The sequence below is a fragment of the Galeopterus variegatus genome, unplaced genomic scaffold (assembly GCF_000696425.1).
Source record: "Galeopterus variegatus unplaced genomic scaffold, G_variegatus-3.0.2 Scaffold6, whole genome shotgun sequence".
NCBI classification, from domain to species: Eukaryota; Metazoa; Chordata; class Mammalia; order Dermoptera; family Cynocephalidae; genus Galeopterus; species Galeopterus variegatus.
This window is the reverse complement of record NW_007726117.1, coordinates 26485-48393: the sequence shown is the minus strand read 5'-3', so window position 1 is coordinate 48393 and position 21909 is coordinate 26485. Positions and strand designations below refer to the sequence as shown.

Sequence of the window (21909 nt, the reverse complement as noted above, 5' to 3'; positions counted from 1 at the left end):
TAATTATTATTATTATTTTTTTGTCTTTTTTGTCTTTTTCCGTGTCCGGCAACGGATCGCAACCCTCAGTGTTGCCCCTGCACCGGACCGGGGACTGGCAACGGGATCGCAACCCTTGGCGTTGCTTCCCGTGCCTCGCTCAGCCAGTGAGCGGGAACCGGTCCATATGTGGGATCCGAACCCTCGGGCGGGAGTGCCGCCGCACTTCCCAAGCGGCGCACTATCCAGTGCGCCACCGGGCCGGCCCTGTAATCACCAATTCTATATAACATTTTTCTAGACATTCTAGCTGGCAGGATAAGGCAAAAAAGAGGCATAAAAGTGGAAAGGAAGAAACAAAATATTTGAAGTTGATATGACTGTCTACATTTAAAAGCCAAAAGAATATAAAAATAAATGATCATAATTAACAAATATAGCAAGATTTATGGATATAAAAATTAATGTAAAGATAAGACACCAGAAGCACAGGCAACAAAAGAAAAAATAGATTGGACTTCATCAAAATTAAAATCTTTTGTACATCAAAGGACATTAACAAAGTCAACTGACAGAATGGAAGAAAATATTTGCAAATCATGTATCTGATAAGGGATTAATATACAGAATATATAATGATTTCCTACACCTCAACAGCAAAACAACCCAATTTTGAAATATGCAAAGGACTTGAATAGACATTTCTCCAAAGATATACAGATGGCCAAAAAGCACCTGGACGGATGCTCAACATCGCTAACCATTAGAGAATGTAAATGAAACCCGCAGTGAGATACTACTTCAAGCCCACTAGGATGGCTACTGTAAAAAAAAGACAAACAGAAAATAACACGTGCTAACAAGCATGCGGAGAAGTTGGAACTCCTGTGAGCTGCTGGTGGGAATGCAAAATGATGCAGCTGCTGTGGAAAACAGTTTGACAGTTCCTTTAAAAATTAAACATAGAATTACCATATGATCAAGCACTTCTGCTTCTGGGTATATAACCAAAAGAATTGAAAGCAGCAACTCAAACAAATATTTGTAAGCCATATTCATAGCTGTATTGTTCACAACAGCCAAAAGGTAGAAGCAAGCCAAGTGTCTATCAATGGATGAATGGATGAACAAAATTGGTATATACAAACAATAGAATATTAATTCAGTTGTAAAATGAAAGAATCCACATGCCACAATATGGATGAACCTTTTGGACATTATGCTAAGTAACATGAGCTAGTTACAAATGGACAAATAACCTATAATTCCACTTATGTGACATACCAAGGGTAGTCACATTAACAGAGACAGAAAGTAGAATGGTGGTTTTCGGGGGTTGGGGGTAGGAGAAAATGGGGAGTTATTGTCTAACAGATACAGTGTTTGGGAAGATGAAAAGTTCTAGAGATGGATGGTGGTTGCACAACAATTTGAACATACTTAATGCCACTTAAATGAACACTTAAAAATGGTAAAAATGGTAAATTTTTTGTATATTTTATCACAATCTAAAAACCAAAAAGAAATAATGTGCGAAGGTAAATAAAATTTCTATACACCAGCAAGGAAATTTTTACTTCCCAACAATCAATGGCTGATCAGAATTTACTTTTTATTTATATGTAGAAAGTTGTAAAAGACTATTGCTCTCACCCTAATGACCCAAACAACGTGAATAAGCTAAGTAATATTTTTTTTTTACAAAATAAACTTAGTTCCAGAAAGTGACAAGCCCTTCATAAGACAGAAGACATCTACAGTTGCTCTCACCACTGACAAAAATGGAGATAGGAGGAAGAGGAGGAGGAGGAGGAGGAAAAACTGCCACAGCAGGGAACAGCAGTTGTGTGAACCTGGTGAACTAGTCACAGATTGAGTGACTTGTTTCTCTCATAGCTGGCTGTAGGATGAGGGAGCTTGACTGCCTTGATAATTCAGGTAAAACTGGAGACTGGGTAATTTATAAAGAATAGAGACTTATTTGCTTACGATTCTGAGACAGCTGCATCTGGCATGGGCCTCAGGCTGCTTCTACTCATGGCAGAAAGTGGCAGGCACCCAGATGGTACAAGCAGATCACATGGTGAGAGGAAGCAAGAGAGAGAGCGGGGAGGTGCCAGGGTCTTTTAAGCAACCAGCTCTGGTGGGAACTAACAGAGCCTAATAGAGCGAGAACTCTCTCACTGCTCTTCCCCCAGGGATAGCATTGCCCATTCATGAGGGATCTGCCCCCATTACTCAAACAGTGCCCAACAATGCCACATTGGGGATCAGATTTCCAGATGAGTTCTGGGAGGACAATACATCCGAACTCCATCATATGCCTAACAAATTTTTGACAAAGGTGTAAAGCAATTCAATGAAGGGAGAAAAACCTTTTCAACAAATAGGGCTGGAACAATTAGACCAAAGCACAAAAAATAAACCTTGACCTAAACCTTATACAAAAATTAACTAAAGAGCACTCAAAGATAGAAATGCAAAACTATAATAGCCAAAACAATCTTGAAAAAGAAGAAAAAAGTTAGAGGACTCATACTCCTGATATCAAATTTTACCACAAAGCTACAACCAGTACAGGTACACTTCAGAGATATTGTGGGTTTGATTCCAGACCACCACAAGAAAGTAAATATTGCAATAAAGTGAGTCACACAAATTTTTTGGTTTCCCACTGCTTATAAAAGTTATATTTACATGATACCATAGTCTATTAAGTGTTCATTATGTCTAAAAAACAATGTACATACCTTAATTAAAAAATACTTTATTGGACTTCCAGACAAGATGGCAGAATAAATGGCACCCATTGTCACCCTCTCCTACAATCAACCAATTTACAACTATTAAAAAGCAACAACAGCCAACCTGGGACTACGAGAGCTCAGGGTGAGAGGAGGAGAGCCACCTACGGAGTTCATGAAAGCAGGAGAAGCCACGATGAGAGAAAGAATGGACTCACTCCAACTGTTTCTAGCCCTGGCCACTTCAAGGTGGCCCTGGTGAGCACATGGAGCAAGAGCTGGCAAAAGCTGCAGTGGTGCCCTTCCTATGAAGTTGCTTGGAAGCTGCAGGGAAGAAGAGGGCCTTGGTGGTTCCCAGGCCAGCAAGACCACTGACAGGGTTCCCATGGACCCACATGGGAGCAAGGAGCCACAGACAATTGAAAAAAGGAGCCACTCAGAGGCTGGTGAGTCATTGCAAGGGGCCAGCACATGGTCCACCCCATGGGAAGTGTTTGGAATGTGGGTGGTGGGGGAGACGGACCCACCAGGGGGACACTGGGGCACAGCATGGACAGATGATCTGCCCTCCAATCAGCACAGGACCACTCAGTGGAGACTGTCAGGAATATAGAACTGCTGGAGGTGCAGTTTGCTGAAAAGACTCAGGCCCAAACCAGAGTTCCCACACAACCCAGGGTATTGGACCTCACAAGACCTGGAAGTGTTTACAAGGTCAACAATTAAAACCTAAGCTGCAAAAATCCTTCTTTAGAGAATCAGCAGCAAAGCAGAAATTTAGTTCAACCACAGGGCTCAAATGCTGGTCCCCACAGGAAGTTCCCCCATTTTAGAAGTAAACAAAAGACAACAAATTGGTTCCAGTGCAGAGTTTAAGTGGTGGAAACAGCAAATAATCCAACACAACTGAAAGAAAAAACAAAATACCCATAGGTCAGAGACAAAGTTCTCTTATTAACCAGTAAAGGTCTAACACCACCAAAGAACCTATAAAACCTAGAGGAATGGAAGCCTCCTGGACTCCCAAGATGGGTTGTGGGGAGGGTCATAGGCCTCAGCCACGCTCCTCAACGACTGAATCCAGCCCAACAGCAACCACTGAGCTCCTGCTAGAAGTGCCGTGGGCTCCCAAACTAGGGCCAGAAGGAGTGGCCAAGGCCCTCAGCCATGCCCTCCCCAAATTTGCACACAGCCTAGCAACAACCAAGCTGCCACTGGAAGCCCCCTGGGCTTCCCTGCCAGAATAAGGGGGGTGCCATGGGCCTCGACCATGCCCCTGCTCCTTCCACCCTATCCTCCTCCCCCTTCTGCTCTCTCCTTCTGCCCAACTGCTCTCCAACAACATCTTAGAACGTAAAAAGTAAATAATAATAATAAATAAAAAATCTAAGTAAAATAAAACTAATAGAACAACCGATTCATGTAATGAGGGCTGAATGGTAGAAAGGAGAAAGCATAAGTCCCAAAACTGATTCTGAGAGTAAAGATAATAAACCAAAAACATAATCTTATTCTTTGTAGAATTGCAAAGACTTATGTCACCATCAAGTATTTGAGATATATAGTGGTGGTGACTCCTGCTATGTCCTTATTTAAACTTACCATTTGGCTAGTGCCAAAGCCAGATGGGTTGAGGAAAACGACAGCTAATTATCCCAAACTTATTAAGTGATGATGCCAATTGCAGCTCCAGTTCCAGATGTGCTATTTATACCAGAGCAAAAATCACAGCTTCTTGTAGTTAAAAATAAAATACTTTATTGATAAGAATACTAACAATCATCTGAGCCTCCATCGAGTCATAACCTTTTTTGCTGGTGGAAAGTCTTGTCTCTATGTTGATGGCTGCTGACTGATCAGGGTGGTGGTTGCTGAAGGTTGGAGTGGCTGTGGCAGTTTCTCAAAATAAGACAACAGTGGAGTTTGCTGCATCGATGGACTCTCTTCCTTTCAGAAAAGATTTCTCTGTAGCACAGGATGCCGTTTGACAGCATTTTTTTTACCCACAGTAGAACTTCTTTCAAAACTGGAGTTGTTCCTGTCAAACCCTGCCACTGCTTTATCGACTAATTTTGTGTATATTCTAAATCCTTTGTTGTCATTTTAACAATGTCCACAGCATCTCCACCAGGAGTAGATTCTATCTCAAGAAACTATTTCTTTGCTCATCCATAAGAAGAAACTCTCAGCCATTAAAGTTTTATCATGAGATTGCAGCATTCAGTCACATCTTCAGGCTCCACTTCTAATTCTAGTTCTCTTGCTATTCCCACCACATCTTCAGTTACTTCCTCCACTGAAGACTTAAATGCCTCAAAGTCATCATGAGGGTTAGAATCAACTTCTTCCAAACTCCTGATAATGTTGATATTTTGACCTTCTCCCATGAATCACAAATGTTCTTAATGGTCTCTAGTATGGTGACTCTTTTTTAGAAGATTTTCAATTTACTTTGCCCAGATTCATCAAAGTAATCAGCATCTATGGCAGCTACAGCCTCACAAAATGTATTTATTAAAGGATAAGACTTGAAAGTTGAGATCACTCCCTGGGCTGCAGAGTGGATATTGTGTTAGCAGGCATGAAAACAACGTTAATCTTCTTGTACATCTCCATCGGAGCTCTTGGGTGTCTAGGTGCATTGTCAGTGAGCGATAATATTTTCAAAGGAATCTTTTAAGTACTTAGTAAAACATGTACTTAAAGTAGTTAGTAAAACTTTGAAGAGTTTAAAGTACTTAGTAAAAGACGCTGCAAACAGTTGTGCTGTCATCCAGTCTCTGTTGGTCCATTAATAGAGCACATTTTTTTTGTCTATGTGGGACACATAGTGTATGGTTTAGCATAATTCTTACTGGCTCTAGGATTTTCAGAGTGGTGAATGAGCATTGGCTTCAACTTAAAGTCAACAGCTGCATTAGCCCCTCACAGGAGAGTCAGCCTGTCCTTTGAAACTTAGAAGCCAGGCATTCACTTCTACTCTCTAGGTATGAAAGTCTCAGATGGCATCTTTTTCTAATAATTTTAAGGCTGTTTTATCTACACTGAAAATCTGTTGTTTAGGGTAGCCACCTTCATCAATTTTCTGAGCTAGATCTTCTGGATCACTTGATGCAGCTTCTCCATCAGCACTTTCTGCTTCACCTCCAACTTTTGTTATGGAAATGGCTTCTTTCCTTAAATCTCAGGAACCAACCCCTGCTAGCTTCATGCTTTTCTTCTGCAGCTTCATCACCTCTCTCAGTCTTCGAAGAATTGAAGAGTTAAGGGCCTTGCTTTGGCTTAAGGGAATGCTGCGGCTAGTTTGGTCTTTTATCTAGATCACTAAAACTTTCTCCATATCAGCAATAAGGCCGTTTCACTTTCTTATCATTTGTGTGTTCACCGGAGTAGCACTTTTAATTTCCTTCAAGAACTTTTCCTTTGCATTTGCAACTTGGTTGTTTGGCACAAGAGGCCTAGCTTTTGGCCTATCTTGGCTTTCGAAATGCTTTACTACTAAGCTTAATCATTTCTAGCCTTTGATTTAAAGTGAGAGATATGTGACTCTTTCTTTCATTTGAGTACCTAGAGGCTATCATAGGGTTATTAACCGGCCTAATTTCAATATTGTTGTGTCTCAGGGGCAAGGAGGGCTGAGAAGAGGGAGAGAGACTGTGGAATGGCTGGTCAGTGGAGCAGTCACATTTGTGGACTAAGTCACCATCTTATATGGGCAGGGTTTGTGGTACCCCAAAACAATTACAACAGTAACACCAGAGATCACTGATCACAGATCATCACAACAGACATAACAGTATTTAAAAGGTTTTAAATTATCAAACGGGAGAATTTCCAAAACATGACACAGAGACATAAAGAGAGCACACATCGTTGGAAAATGGGGCAGATAGACTTGCTCGACACAGGCTTGCCACAGACTTTCAATTTATAAAAAATGCAATACCTAGAAGCACAGTAAAGGGAAGCACAATAAAATGAGGCATGCCTGTAATTAAGTCTATGTGGTACTGGTATAAGCAGAGACATAGATCAATGGAATAGAACTGTGAGTCCGGAAATAAATGCTCACATTAACAGTCAACTGATTTTTGACAAGTGTGCCAAGACAATTCAATGGGAAAAGAATAGACTTTTCAACAAATGATGCTGGGACAACTAGATATCCACATGCAAATAAGTGAAGTTGAACACTTATGAGGGTATTTCAAAAAGTTAGTGGAAGGATTCATATTATCTTTTAATTCTATGAGTTTTTTTCCATGAATCTTTTGAAGTAACCTTATGTCTCCCACCATACACAAAAACTAACTCAAAACAGATCAAACCCCTCAATGTAAGTGCTAAAACTGTTAATCTCTTTGAAGAAAACATAGGCATAAATCTTTGTGACCTTAAGATGAGGCAATGCTTTTTTTCAGATATGACACCAAAAGTACGAGCCACAAAAGAAAAAAATATATTGAATCTACTAAAATTAAAAACTTTTTTTCTTCAAAGCACACCATCAGAAAATGAAAAGACAACTCACAAAATTGGAGAAAAATTTTGCAAATCATATATCTAACAGGAGACTTATGTCTAGAACACAAAAAGAACTCTTACAACTCAACAGTAAAATGACAAATAATTACAATGAGGGCTTATGATGAATGCTATTTAACTCACACTTCCATCTCTCATAAAATATAAAAGTTGTCTCAAGTTTACTGTGTTCAATTGCAAATAAAATTTTCATGGCCCTGAAAAAAAAAAAAGACAAATAACTCTAATAAAAAAAAATAAACAGGGCCGGCCTGGTGGCGCACTGGAGAGTGCGCCGCTTAGGAGCATGGTGGCGCTCCCGCTGAGGGTTCGGATCCCATGTGGAGACCGGTTCCCGCTCACTGGCTGAGTGCGGTGCGGGTGCAACACCGAGGGTTGCGATCCCATTACCGGTCAGTAAAAAAGACAAAAAGGAAAAAAAAAATAAACAAAGGATTTGAACATGTTTCTCCAAAAAAGATATATAAATATCCAATGAGCAAATAAAATGATGATCAATGTCATTAACCTTTAAAAAAATGAGAATAAAAACTCTGATGACAAAGGATTTGAACATGTTTCTCCAAAAAAGATATATAAATATCCAATAAGCAAATAAAATGATGATCAATGTCATTAACCTTTAAAAAAATGAGAATAAAAACTCTGATGAGATAGCACTTAACACCCACTAGGATGGCTATAATAAAAAAGAATGATAGTAGCAAGTGTTGGCAAGGATGTGGAAAACTGGAATTCTCATACACTGCTGGTGGAGATAGAAAATGGTACGGGTGCTTTGGAAAATAGTCTGGCAGCTCTTCAAAGGTTAATCATAGAGTTACCACATGACTCAGTATTTCTATTTCTTGGTATATCCCCCAAGAGAAATTAAAACATATGTCCACATAAAAACCTGTACATGAAAGTTCATAGCAGCATTATTCATAATAGCCAAAAAGTGAAAACAACCAATGTCCAATGCTGATGAGTGGATAAACAAAATGTGGTATAGCCATACAATGGAATATTATCCAGCCATCAAAAACATTTCAGTACTGATACCATAGGTGAACCTACAAAACATTATGCTTAGTGAAAGAAGCCACACACAAAAGACCATATAATGTATGCTTTTATTTATAAGAAATGTTCAGAAAGGCAAATATATAGGTACAGAAAGTAGATTATTGGCCTGAGAGGGTTGGGAGGAACTGGGGGAGAGATAATTGCTAATGGTATGGGGTTTATTATTGAGGTGATAAAGATGTTCTAAAATTGATTATAGTGATGGTTTTACAATTCCATGAATATATTAATAACCATTGAGTTATATATTATAAATAAGCAAATTGTATGGTATGTGAATTATATCTCAATAAAGCTGTTTTTATATATAAAACAAAAGAAACCTAGAACTATAAAACTTTCAGAAGAGAAGATAGAAGCAAATCTTTGTGAGCTAGGGGTAGGCTATGAGTTCTTGAACATGACACCAAAAGCATGAAACAAAAAGGAAAATGGATAAATTGAACATAAACAAAATTTAAAACTTTTGCTTTTCAAAATTTCTGTTAAGGGGATGAAAACACAAGTCACCAGATGAGAGAAAATATTTGTAATTCACATATCTGACAAAGAACTCATACCCAAATTATACAAACAACTCTTCAAATTCAACAGTAAGAAAACAATACCATTAGAAAATGTACAAAAGATATAAACAGACACCTCACCAAAGAAGACATACTATGGATGGTAAATAAAAATATGAAAAGATGCGCAAAATCACTACCCATTAGGTAAATGCAAATAAAATCACTACAAATATTTTTAAATAGCTAAAATAAATGATATTGATAGTATCAAATGCTGGTAAGGATGTGTAGAAACCGGATCTCTCATACGGTACTGGTAGGAATGTAAAATGGTACTGTTACTCAGGTATTCGGCCTGGTAGTTTCTTAAAAATTTAAAAATACTCTTACCATATGACCTAGCAACTGAATTCCTGGGCATTTATAATAGAGAAATAAAAACTTATGTTTACAGAAAGGCTGTACATGCATGTTCATATTACCTCTATTTGTAGTAGCCCCAAACTGGAAATAACCCAAATATCCCTCAATGGGTAAATGTTTAAACAAACTATGATAATCCACACAATGTTATACTACTTAGCCATGAAAAGAACAAACTATTGATACATGCAACAGCTTGGAGGGATTTTAAGGAGGTTATTATGGACTTAATGTTTGTGTGTCCCAAAATTTAAATACTGAAATCCTAAACCCCAATGTATTGATATTAGGAGGTAGAGCCTTTGGAAGGTAATTAAGTCATAAGGGTAGATCCTTCATTAATGAGAGAAGTGCCTTTATAAGAAGAGATAATGAGAACTTGTTCTCTCTCTCTCTGTTCTCTACCATGTAAGGACACAGCCAGAAAAAGACCATTTACAAATCAGGAAGTGGGCCCTTGTTAGAACCACATCTACCAGTACCTTGATTCTTGGACTTCTCAGCCTCCAGAACTGTGACAAATAAATGTATGTTGTTTAAACCTCCCAATCTATGCTATTTTTGTTATGGTAGCCTGAAATGACTAAAATGGATATTTTGCTGAGTGAACAAAAGCCAATTCCAAAAGGCCACATACTATATAACTCCATTTATATAACATTCTGGATATGATGAAATTATAGAGATGGAGAACAGATCAGTGGTTGCCAGGGGTTAGGTAATAGGAGGGAGGGAGGGAATGACTATAAAGGGTAGCATGTTGTAGTACCTTTGTGGTAATAAATCAGTTCTATATGTTGATTGTGATGGTAGTTATATAAATGTTCACGTATGATGAAATCTAATAAGATTATACACAAAAACAACAAAAAATGAGTACATGCAAAGCTGGCAAAAATCTAAGTTTATAGTCTAGTTAATTACAATGTGCCAATATCAGTTTCCTGGTTTTGATAATATATGGTTATGATAAATATAAATTATACTTTTGTATGTATACCTATATAAGATGTCATCTTGAGGGAAATGGGCTATGGGTACTCAGGATATCTTTGTAATTTTTATAGCAACTTCTTGATCTGAAATTCACTCAGAATAAGATAAAAACATCATTGAATTTATATTCACTAGCAACAGACAATAGAAAAATAGAATTTAATAATCAATACTATTTACAGTAGCATAAAAATAGAATACTTATATTAAAATATAATAATGTGAAAGACCTCTAGACTGAAAGCTATAATATAAAAATTTTAAAAGACTTCAATAAATACATTTAATTTAAATTAAAAGATATCTCAATAAAAGTAGAGTAATACTATGTTTGTGGATTGGTAGATGTTAAGATGTCCATTCTCTCTAAACTGATTAATGGGTTCAATGCCAGTCCAATAAAGATTTAAGCAGGCCTTTTTGAAGAAGTAAACAAGCTGCTTACTAAATCATATGGAAAAACAAAACACCTAGGATAGTCAAAACATTTTTAAACAAGAAAGAATAAAGTTGGAGGACTTATAATGCTTGGTACCATAACTCACTATAAAGCTACAGTAATCAAGGCAGGATGGTGTTGTTTAAGGACGAATAGTTCACTTAAAAGAATAGAGAGTTCAAGAAATAAAGCAATACACATATAGTTGTTTAATTTTCGATAGAATGCTAAACTAGTTCAATGGAGATATAAAAGTCTTTTAAACAACATTTTCTGGAACAACTGAGTACCTTCATGGAAAAAGACAAACCTTGACCTCTCTACCTCATAGACCTAAATATAAAACCCAACACTATAGTGTATTTTAACGGAAAGATAGGAAAATATTTTTGCAACCTCAGGAAGATAAATTTGTGTATTTGTTAAACAGGTTACGAATTTCTTTTAAAATAAAAAAATCACAGATTGGGCTTCACCAACATTAAATCCTTCTGTTGATCAAACGATACCATTATAAAAATAAACAGAGAAGCCAGAGTCTGGGAAAACATTTATAACATAATTTGACAACAGACCTGCATCCATGTTGTATTAAGAAATCCTACAAATTATTGATTTAAAAAGCAAACAAAACGAAACCAACGATCCAATTTAAATAATGGGCAGAAGTTTTGAACAGGTAGGTCACAAAAGAAAATATATGACCTGCATCCATGTTGTATTAAGAAATCCTACAAATTATTGATTTAAAAAGCAAACAAAACGAAACCAATGATCCAATTTAAATAATGGGCAGAAGTTTTGAACAGGTAGGTCACAAAAGAAAATATATGACTGGCCAATGGTCACATGAAAAGGTGCTCAGCATTTTTAGCCAAAAGGGAAAGGTAAATTAAAAGCATACTTAAATGCTATTTCATATCCATTAAAATAGCTAAAATTCAAATACTAACAACACAAATGTTGGCAAGGAGATAGAGCAACTGGAACTTTCACTTATTGCTAATGGGAGTGAAATAACTTACAACCACTCTGGAAACCTGTTTGGCAGTTTTTCATAGCATCACGCATATGTGTACCCAAGCTCTGGCAGTTCCATGCTGGTACTTACCCAAGAAAGATGATAATATACGTTCGCTAAAAGTACATGAATGTTAACAGCAGCCTTACTCAAAACAGTCAAAAACCAAAAACAAGCCAAATGTCCAATATATGATTCCATTTATATGAAATTTAGGAACAGATAAAAACTAAACCTTATTGATAGAAATCAGAAAGTTGATACCTAGGATGGACAGAGGAATGACTGGAAGGGAACATGACAGAATTTTCTTAGAAAACAAGCCAAATGTCCAATATATGATTCCATTTATATGAAATTTAGGAACAGATAAAAACTAAACCTTATTGATAGAAATCTGAAAGTTGATACCTAGGATGGACAGAGGAATGACTGGAAGGGAACATGACAGAATTTTCTTAGATGATGAAAATGTTTTATATTTTGTTTGGGGTGTTGGTTGAATCTATATAAAATTGTCGATATTCATCGAGTGAAATATCTAAGGTCTTTGCATTTTTTTTCTTGGTGGCTGGTCTGTATGGGGATCCAAACCCCTGACTTTGGTGCTATAACCTGACCTTTGTATTCTATTATAGGTAATTATACATCAATAACATATTTTTAAAATCAGATTTCAGTTCAGTGGTATTCTTCCCTCAAATCTATAATCACAGGGTGATAATGAGAAAAACATTAGACAAATCCAAGTTGAGGGACATTTTACAAAATATATGACTGGTCCTCAAAACTGTAAAGATCAGGTAAAACAAGGCAAGACTGAAATACAGTCACAGAGCAGAGAAAACTAAAGAGAAAAATGCAATGTTGTATCCTGGGTTAGGTCCAGAAATAGCACAAGTACATTTGTGTAAAAACTGGTGAAATATGAATAACGTCTGGAGTTTAGTAGTAATGTATCAATGTTGGTTTCTTAGTTTTGATAAATGTACCATGGTAACTTAAGGTTTTAATATTGGGGTAAACAGCATGAAGGGAATAAAAGAACTTTATTTTATTTTTTCTATAATTCTAATATTATTCCAAAACAAAAGCTTTACTTAAAAATCATATCACAAAAGCATAAACATAAATTTTCCACTAATAAAAACTAACATAAGATACATAAGGTTTTTATGAAGTTAATTATAAAGCTTATATTTATAGAGAACAAATATAAATGCAGGTATATAATATTCCTGAGTTATAAGATTTAACATTGTAAATAATCAGTTTTTCCAAAATGATCTAAAACTACAGTGCAGTTATCCTAAAAATCCCGAAAGATTTTTAGTAAATGCTACTGGATATGCGGCAAACACATAAAAAAGCAAAATTAGATTCTTATTTATACCACCTCAAAAATCAATTCTAAATGGATTAAGACATATGTAGGCAAAACAACAGAATTCTTAGAGGACAACACAGAAGAGTATCTTTATGACTTTGGAGTAAGGGAGGAAAGAATAAATCATAAAGGGAAAGGCTAAGAAATTGGGTTTCGTTAAAAATTAAATAATTTTTTGTTCATTAAAACACACCATAAAAATAGTGCAAAGAAAAGTCACAAAATGGAGGAAGATATAAAAATTAACATAACTGAAAAAGGATTAGGTATCCAGAATAAATAACTCTTTAAAGCGTTATCATAAAGAGACAATCTAATACAAAAAGAAGTAAAAGATCACAGGCATTTTACATAAAAGGAAGCCATAATGGCCAATGAGAGTTCATTGGACAATCACCTCATTTGTTAGCAGGAAAATACAAATTGAACTACAATGAAAAATACAAATTAATCTACAATGAGATATCAACAGAATGAGATATCAGAACAAGCCACATACTGGCAGATGGTAGAATGGTGGTTACCAAGGTGTGTGGGGTGGCACGAAGGAGGAAGGAGGGATGTAGGTCAGAGGGTACAAAATTTCATTTAGATAGTGGGAATGAGTTGAGAGATCTATTGCACAACATGGTGACTATAGTTAATAACAAATGTATTGTACTTCTTATTCTTGAAAATCTCTGAGAGTAGATTTTTTAAAAAATGCATATGCATGTGCATTACCTCACATACCGTTTTTTGTGGTATTTTTAAAAAATCTACTCACCACAAGAAATGGTAAGTATGTGAGGTAATGCATATGTTAATTAGCTCAATTTAGCCATTCTATTATATACACATATTTCAAAATATCATGCTGTATGTGATAAATATATAAAACTTTATTTGTCAATTAAAAAGTAATTAAAAATAGAACCCTGAATAATATGTTGTGTTTACTTGCACATTGTTTCTCTCTCCCACTACACTATAGATTTTATACAAGCGGAGACTATTGTCTTCCTTGCTCACCACCAAAGTCCCAGTTGCCCAGAACAATGCCTGGCATATAAGCACTTATTACATATTTGTTGAATGAATAAACTACCTAATTAAAATTACCCATGACACACTTTTATAATTGTCTATTTGTGTGAAACCATAATTAAATATGATGGCATCACTAGTACCTAGCAAACTGCCTAGCATGTGATGGGTATTCAATAAATTAAAATATGTACACAGAAACAATTTGTTTTTCTGCAATGAGGTCTCTATTTCAAAGTATCTTTCATTTGAAAGTCAGAGCTAATAATCGTTAGAATTAATTTGGTCTTTACTTTTGTCTGCTTAAAACATTCCCGTAATACTAGTAGTAGTATTTTTCTTTGGTGCCCAATATGTGGCCAGGCACTATTCTGAATGCTTTTCACACACTAACTCATTTAATCCCACAACAACTCATCCTCATTTTGCAAATAGGCAACACACACAGAAGTTAAGTAATTTTGCTAAGACTACACAGCTAGTATCAGTAGAGCAATGATTCAAACCTGTGTGATCTATGTTCTTGACCATATATTCCTAGAATGCCTCCAGTTGATCTTGACAGCCTATGGTGGGAAATCCAAAACCCTTAGGGTGCAAATGAAGTCATCATAATCTCACCTCCAGAGTCTTTTTCTATTACTCCCTTCTATGAATATTAGGCTTCAAACATAACATTTTTACTGAATATGTTGCTTCCTTTCAGAACTGCAAGTCTTTGAACATAAGATGTCCTTATTCTCTTTACTTCTGGCAAACTTCTATTTATTTGTCAACACCCAGTTTGAAATGTTTTCCCTGTGAAGCCTTCCTCAGTTCAGGCTCCTTTGTCCTCACTTCGACTTTGTGAGCTCTTGTCATACTGTGTTGTAATTAATGGTTTATATGTTTTTCTTCTCTATTAACTTTGGGATCATCTAGGTCTGGGCTCATATCTTATTTGTTTATAAAGCCTCAGTGTCAAAACTAGAACTGCTATATATATAGCACTCAGTAAGTGCATATTAAACAAATAAAGGAACACTGAGTTCAACTTAAGTTCAATATTCAAGACGTATAGTGAAACTTTGACATCCTATCAGTTTGTCACCATTTATCTATTAATGCTATAAAGCCACTAAAGTATTTATTTTACTTAGTTATATCACAGTTTTAAATTTCTACTGGTCTCATGTAACACTGTTTTGACACTCATCACGTCACATAAAGTTAATTATGTGCTTGCCTTTCTCAACCGTGCTACACAAGGACTTTGAAGGTAGTGGTCATATCCTAATATCCCTATAGAAGGGCTCAGAGCTTTTATTATAAAGGCTTAATAAATCCTTGTCAAAATGAATTTAATTTCAATTAGTTGGTTTGGTTAGGTTATCTGAGTATCTCTTATCTCCAAAAATCTTTCCTTTAACAAGCCTGGTAACTTGCTTTCAGTTTTTCTTATGCCATTTATCTTCATCTCTAACAACAACCCCAATGCAGGGAATGTAGGTTGTTGGGCTAAAGATATGGAGAAACAAGTGTAGTTTTTCAGTTTTCCCACAGTTTAAACTCTAATGAGATCAGATAATTTAAACTTGGATCCATACTATTGTCCATCAAATTAAAAAATAACAGTGAATACTCTTTCAAATTTAAAGCCAACAATGCTAATGAAGATATCAAAAGAAATTATTTGAAAAGACTGCTATAAAGTATTACACTCTACCTGTAACTGGAATTTCCCAGTATGAAAATTTCGAGAAATAAAAACACTTTGAGAATGAGATTTAATCTTCCTCTTTGATGGTCTTTGCCTGCATCTCTCATCAGTTGCTTTAAATTTGGAATTTCGAGATATTTCCCTGAAAAATATTTTATAGAGAATATTATTAAACATGAATTAGATTATGAGCCAATTAAAATTGTTTCCACTATTTATAAAGGTTTAAAATCAGAATAAGTATTTACAGCATATTTACTTAGAAAAACACAAATCAGTCTATGTACTCCCTTCTCATATGTTATATTTCATTACATGTATCTTATTCATAGAATGTAAATTATGCTACTTATTTTATTCATAGAACATAAATTAAGCTACTTATGTGGGGTTAATATTTCCAGCTTGAATATTAACGAGGAATCTTTGATATACTTTTTTCTGGCTATGAGAAAATTAATCTACTTTAATGTTAACTAGCCTTTTCATAAATTTGTCTTTAATGGCAAAGGAAATTAAATGAAATGCTGCTCATTGGTCAATTTTGGTATTTAATAATATCTCCGGCAAAAAGCGAGAAGAAGGAAACTGAATTGAAACTAATGACTTACAATGGAAGAGTACTTGTGATCTTTGACTATCCATGCAAACCCCAATAAGTGAGAGAGGATTAAAAAATAACAAAGTGGCAAATTAAACCCCAGCCGATCAAAGACGTTAAGTATTAGAGAATGTAGTTTCAAATAGTCATTCTAAACTTACAGATTTAAAAAATAATGCTTCCAGACAATGGAATATTATTCAGCACTAAAAAGAAATGAGTTATCAAGCTATGAAAAGACATGGAGGAAACAAATGCATATTACTAAGTGAAAGAAACCATCCTGAAAAGGATACATACTACATGTTTCCAACTGTATGATATGCTGGAACAGGCAAAACTATGGAGATGGTAAAAAGATTAGTGGTTGCCATGGGTTGGGGGGAAGGAGGGACAAAGAGATGAAGCACAGAGGATTTTTAGGGTAGTAAAAATACTCTATGATACTATAGTGGGGGATACATGCCATTATAAATTTGTCTAAACCCATAGAATGTACAACACCAAGAGTGAACCCTAATGTAAACTACAGATTATGGGTGACAATGATGTCAATATAGGTTCATCAATTACCCCCCTCTACCCCCCAAATAATAATAGTAGTGCTGATTGCCATTTCTTCTTTCAGAGGTTCTAGAAAATTTCCATATTAATCCAAGAGATCATATTATTTTACATAATGAGGTCTTAACAGTCAGGAATCACTCATTTATTGAATTTGATTCTCTTAAATATTGAGTACTTACTACGTGCCAGGCATTATGCTGGGTATTGTATATATAGTGGTGGGGAAAAAAGCACAGCTACTACCCTCATGAAACTGTCATTGCTTTCATGGAGCTTAAACACTTGTAAGGAAGACAGATGTTAGTAAAATAATCACAGAAAATGAAAAATTAAACTGTGGAAAATGCTATCAAGGAAAGCTATCTGGTATTGTGTGAGTACGTAACGAAGGGAATGAACCCGATGAGAGGTCAGGAAAGGCCTTCCTGGGGAAGGGATGATTGAACTGGGCATCCGAAGAAACAGTAGTAACTATTAGAGTGTGGTGAAAGAGGGGAGATGTGGAAGTAAGAATATTGTAGGCAGAGACAATATCAAGTATAAAGACGTAGTGGCCAGGTGAAGACAATGTAGCAGAAACACAGAAAGCAAGACGGAAAGTGGGAGCCAAAAACCCGGGAGTATGCACGTAGGCCCTTAAAAGTTATGTCATTCTTGGGCTGGCCGGTTAGCTCAGTTGGTTAGAGCACACGAGGTCACAGGTTTGGATCCCTGTACTGGCCAGCCGCACAAAAAAAGAAAAGAAAAGAAAAAAGTTGTCATTATAAACATTAAAAGAAAAAAGAAAATAGAAGAAAACCTATTAAGGAAAAATAAAACCCAAATAAAAGGAAAAAGTTATGTCATTTTCGTCTTTATCCTAAAAGCAACGGGAAAGCCTTTAAAATATAGGGGGTGGGAAAGAAGAGTACGGTAACGTGATGAGATTTGCATTTGGAAAATATCCGGCTGAAGTGTGAAGAGCTTAAGTAAGGACCGTGGTGAGGGGAGGGGTCAGCTGTAACTCCCAGTGCTGTATGTGGGGTTAATGATAACTTGGATAGGGCAGTAGTGGTGGTAACAGAGAGGTAAATAGATTTGAGCAATTTGTGAGGTAAAATAAATAGAACTTGGTGACAGTTCAAATTTAGTGAGGATGGGAAAGAGAGGGAAATGTCAAGTCTGTCTCTCATTTTTAGAAAAAAAAAAAAAAAAAAAAAACACCACCACTTTCCCTGGCCCTACATTCTCCTCCAGCTGCTGTCCCAGTATTTATCAGCTCCTCTGCACGGGGGGCAGGGGGAGCTTCTTGAAGGAGATACCTACATTTTATTCAGTTTTTTGCACCTCAAAGGTGGAACCCATCATTCCACCAAAATTGTCCATCAGAGTCCCCAATGACATCCATGTTGGCAAACTGAAAACTCATTTCTCTGTCCTCATCTTTCTCAAATTAAGTACCTTCAGCCTAACTGGCGACTGCTTCCTTCTTGAAACATTTTTAAACGTTGACTTCCTGGACACCACACCCTTCTGCTTTTCTTTCTTCTCAGATGTTGTTGATTCTTCCTATTTTTCTGCTAGATTTCTAAATGTTGGTTGTGTGAAGGGCACAGTCGTGGGTCCTCTCTCAACAATCACTTCCTGGTTAGTCTCATTCAGTTCTACGACTTTAGATATTCACTATATATCAAATCTTCAGCCCTGATTTCTCTCCTGGAGTTTATACATATAACCAACTGCCCATTTGACCTTTCCACTTGGTTATCTAAAAGGCTTTCAAACTACATTCAAAACACATCTCCTAATTTATCACCACTCCCCCAAAACGCTCCCCCCTCTAATCACCTCCTCATCTCAGTAAATGGCACAACCAACTACTCAGCTGCTTATGGTAGAAGTTTAGGTGTCAGCATTAATCCCCCCATTTCCACCCAATCTAGCAACAAGCTCTGCTGACTCTCCCTGGAAATCAGAGCCCATATGCAATCCCTTCTTTTCATTTCTACTTGCATGTTAGTTCAAGACACCATAACCTCTCAACTGGACTATGCAATAACGTCCTTACTTGTCTCTGCTTTCACTCTTACTCCATTAAAATTCAGCCTTCACAGAAAGGTAGGAAATATCTTTTAAAAATATAAATTAGAACTCTCTCATACATTGCTGGTGGGAGTGTACATTCACTTTGGAAAACTGCTTGGAAGCTTCTTACAAGGTGAATCATATGATACAACAATTCTACTTGTAAGTACTTACATAAGAGAAGTAAAGACATGTTTACAAAAGATTTATACAAGAATATTCACAGCAGCCATTTTCCTAAGAGCTAAGAACTGGACATCATCCCAATGTCCATTAACAGAATGGATACCCAAACTGAGGTATATGCATACTGTGGAATGCTACTCACCAATATAACAATGAACCATGGATAAACGCAACATAAATGAATCTAAAAAATATTATGTTGAGTAAAAAAAGCAGACATAAAAAGTTCATATGATCCCATTTACATGAAGTTCAAGAATTGGCTAAATTAATCTATGGTGATAGAAATCAGAATAATGGTTGCCTCTGAGGTAGGAGGTAGGGAGTGTGGAAAGGAGCCTGAGGGAACTTTCCGGGTGATGGAAAAGTTCTATATCATGGCTGGGGTGGTGGTTACATAGGTGTATATTTGTTGAAATTTATCACTGTACATTTAAAATCTATAAACTTTATTATATGTAAATTACACCTCAATTTTAAAGAAGTGCTATTAAAATGTAAATCAGCTATAGGAGACATTATAGAGTCTTTAAAATGGGGATAATATTATTTCTACCTCATGGGATTAAGCCTAAATGAGATAACATATAAAGCACTTAAAATAGTGCATAGCATGTAGTAAGCACTTAACGTCAGCTATTATGATGATAATGCCATCCCCTTATTTAAAACCTTCCAATAGCACAAATAATAAAATCCAAACTCCATATTTTTTCAGCCTGCAAATTCCTGTGATCCGGCCCTTACCTGCCTCTTCAATCTCATGATTATTTTCCTCTCTTTCTACAAATTATTCACACAGCCCTTCTTTCTGTTTATTGAACTATACTGAGATCATTCCCACTTTGGGATCTTTGTACTTCCTATGCTTTCAGTTTAGAAAGCTCTTCCTGCACAAGGTCTTCGTATGGCTGGATCCTTTTAACTCAGGTCTCATTTTAAATAAGAACCTAATTGTACAGACATTCCCTGACCACTTTATCTGTTTTGTCATTGTCTATCTCCTGCAAGTGGCATTGCAAGTCTATGAAACCGGAATCTTGTCTGATTCGTTCACAATTGTATCCTCAGTACACAGAACAATGGCAGACACCCAATAAATATTTGTTGGCAGAACAAATAAGTGAATAATTTCTAGGTTTCTGATTTGTGCATGTAAATGGATATGTATGTATTCATTTGCTGAGATTGGGAACACTGGAAGAGTATGTGAGAAGATCATGTTACAATTTATATTTCTTAAGCATTATGCAATGCAAATAGTGAACTGGTTAAATAATTAGAAACAACAAATTTTATGCTTAAAAGGAACTAATGTGTCAAGTCATCTTTTTTCCTATTTCTGGCAAGAGACTACTTTTAGACCATACCACAGGATTCTGTCAGCTCTTTTCTTGAATACAGCATCTCCTAGAGAAAGTGTCTTTCCCTCTCAGTAATGTTTATAACCTCTATGTTGGGAGCTGGAAATTTAAAAAAAAATTTTAGCCTTCTATTATAATCACACCCATGTCTTCTGGAAAATAAAATAGATCTTGCTATTCCTCAAAATTTTAATGCAAGACATTATAGATTGAATGTCCCCCCAAACTCATTGAAGCTTAATCCCCACTGTAACTGTTGAAAGTGGGAAATCCTATTGTGTTAATTGAAAGGTGGGGCCTTGAAGAGGTGATTAGATTGTGAGGACTGTGCCCTAGTAAATGAATTAATTCGTTGATGGTTTAACGGTGGTCATGTGCATGGTTCTGAGGGCTTTAAAAGGAGAGCACATGAGAGTCTCTCTCTCTGCTCTGCCATTCTTGCCATGTGATACCCTGCATCACTGTGTAGTCACCTCACCAGATATGTTCCCTGGACTTTGGACTTCCCAGCCTCTGAAACTATAAGCAAAAGTATTGTTTCTTTATAAATTATCTACTTTCTGGTATTTTGTTATAAGTAACAGAAAAAGAGTAATACACATGAAGATTGTTATTATATTACTCTAGTACTTCTTTTTTCAAGCTATTTAAAACATGTAAAGCCTCCCCTCCCCAACCAAAGGGTCTATAACCAAATCCCAAATTACAGAATCAATACATCATAGTTATTCAACTTTGATACCATCTGAAAAAGTCCTTCATTGAATTTTTTTAAAAGAAAAAGAGTTAAACAAATATTCAAATAAACCTTACCTTCGTTTGCAAATCAGGAACCACAAAGCTGATGCCAAAGCAAAGAAACCAATTCCCAAAGTAACAGCACCAGCAGCCAGAAAATAGGTTAAGTGGTTAAAAAAACCTATACAAATAAATTATAAAAGATTATTTCATGCATGCATCTCCATTCTCTAAGTAAAACTAAATGATATAACAATTCAAATAATATAACATAGTATAGTGTTAAGACATTAACCAGGAGATTAGGAAAACTGAATTCTAGTCCTGTATAGTTCTAATAAACTTCAAGGCTCTAAGTTATAGTGTTACAAAGGGCCTCCTTCTGATAGGACCCAGGGCACATTTCTCTGACTCTGCCAGGATTTGAAACCTAGGTTTCGTTTGTTTTTCTACAGCTGCTACATCCTTATTTTCTTATCTGGTTTTCTCCCTTCCTAGTCCAGCTATTAATTTTTGTGATTCCTCTAGTAACATTCCTGGCAGTCCTCCAGCA

At 36.1% G+C, this 21909-nt stretch overlaps 1 protein-coding gene across 1 annotated transcript in view; it reads right to left on the bottom strand.

The window, feature by feature from the left end:
* LOC103596462 (chromosome unknown open reading frame, human C1orf185) overlaps positions 1-21537 on the bottom strand; it is a gene marked incomplete at its 5' end in the record, with an annotated part of 31461 nt that extends 9924 nt beyond the window's left edge. The window contains 2 exons of the mRNA XM_008580130.1: positions 15843-15978; positions 21432-21537. Of these exons, the coding sequence (XP_008578352.1) occupies positions 15843-15978; positions 21432-21537 (242 nt within the window). The remainder of the gene's footprint in view (positions 1-15842; positions 15979-21431) is intronic.
* Positions 21538-21909: the final 372 nt, after the last annotated feature.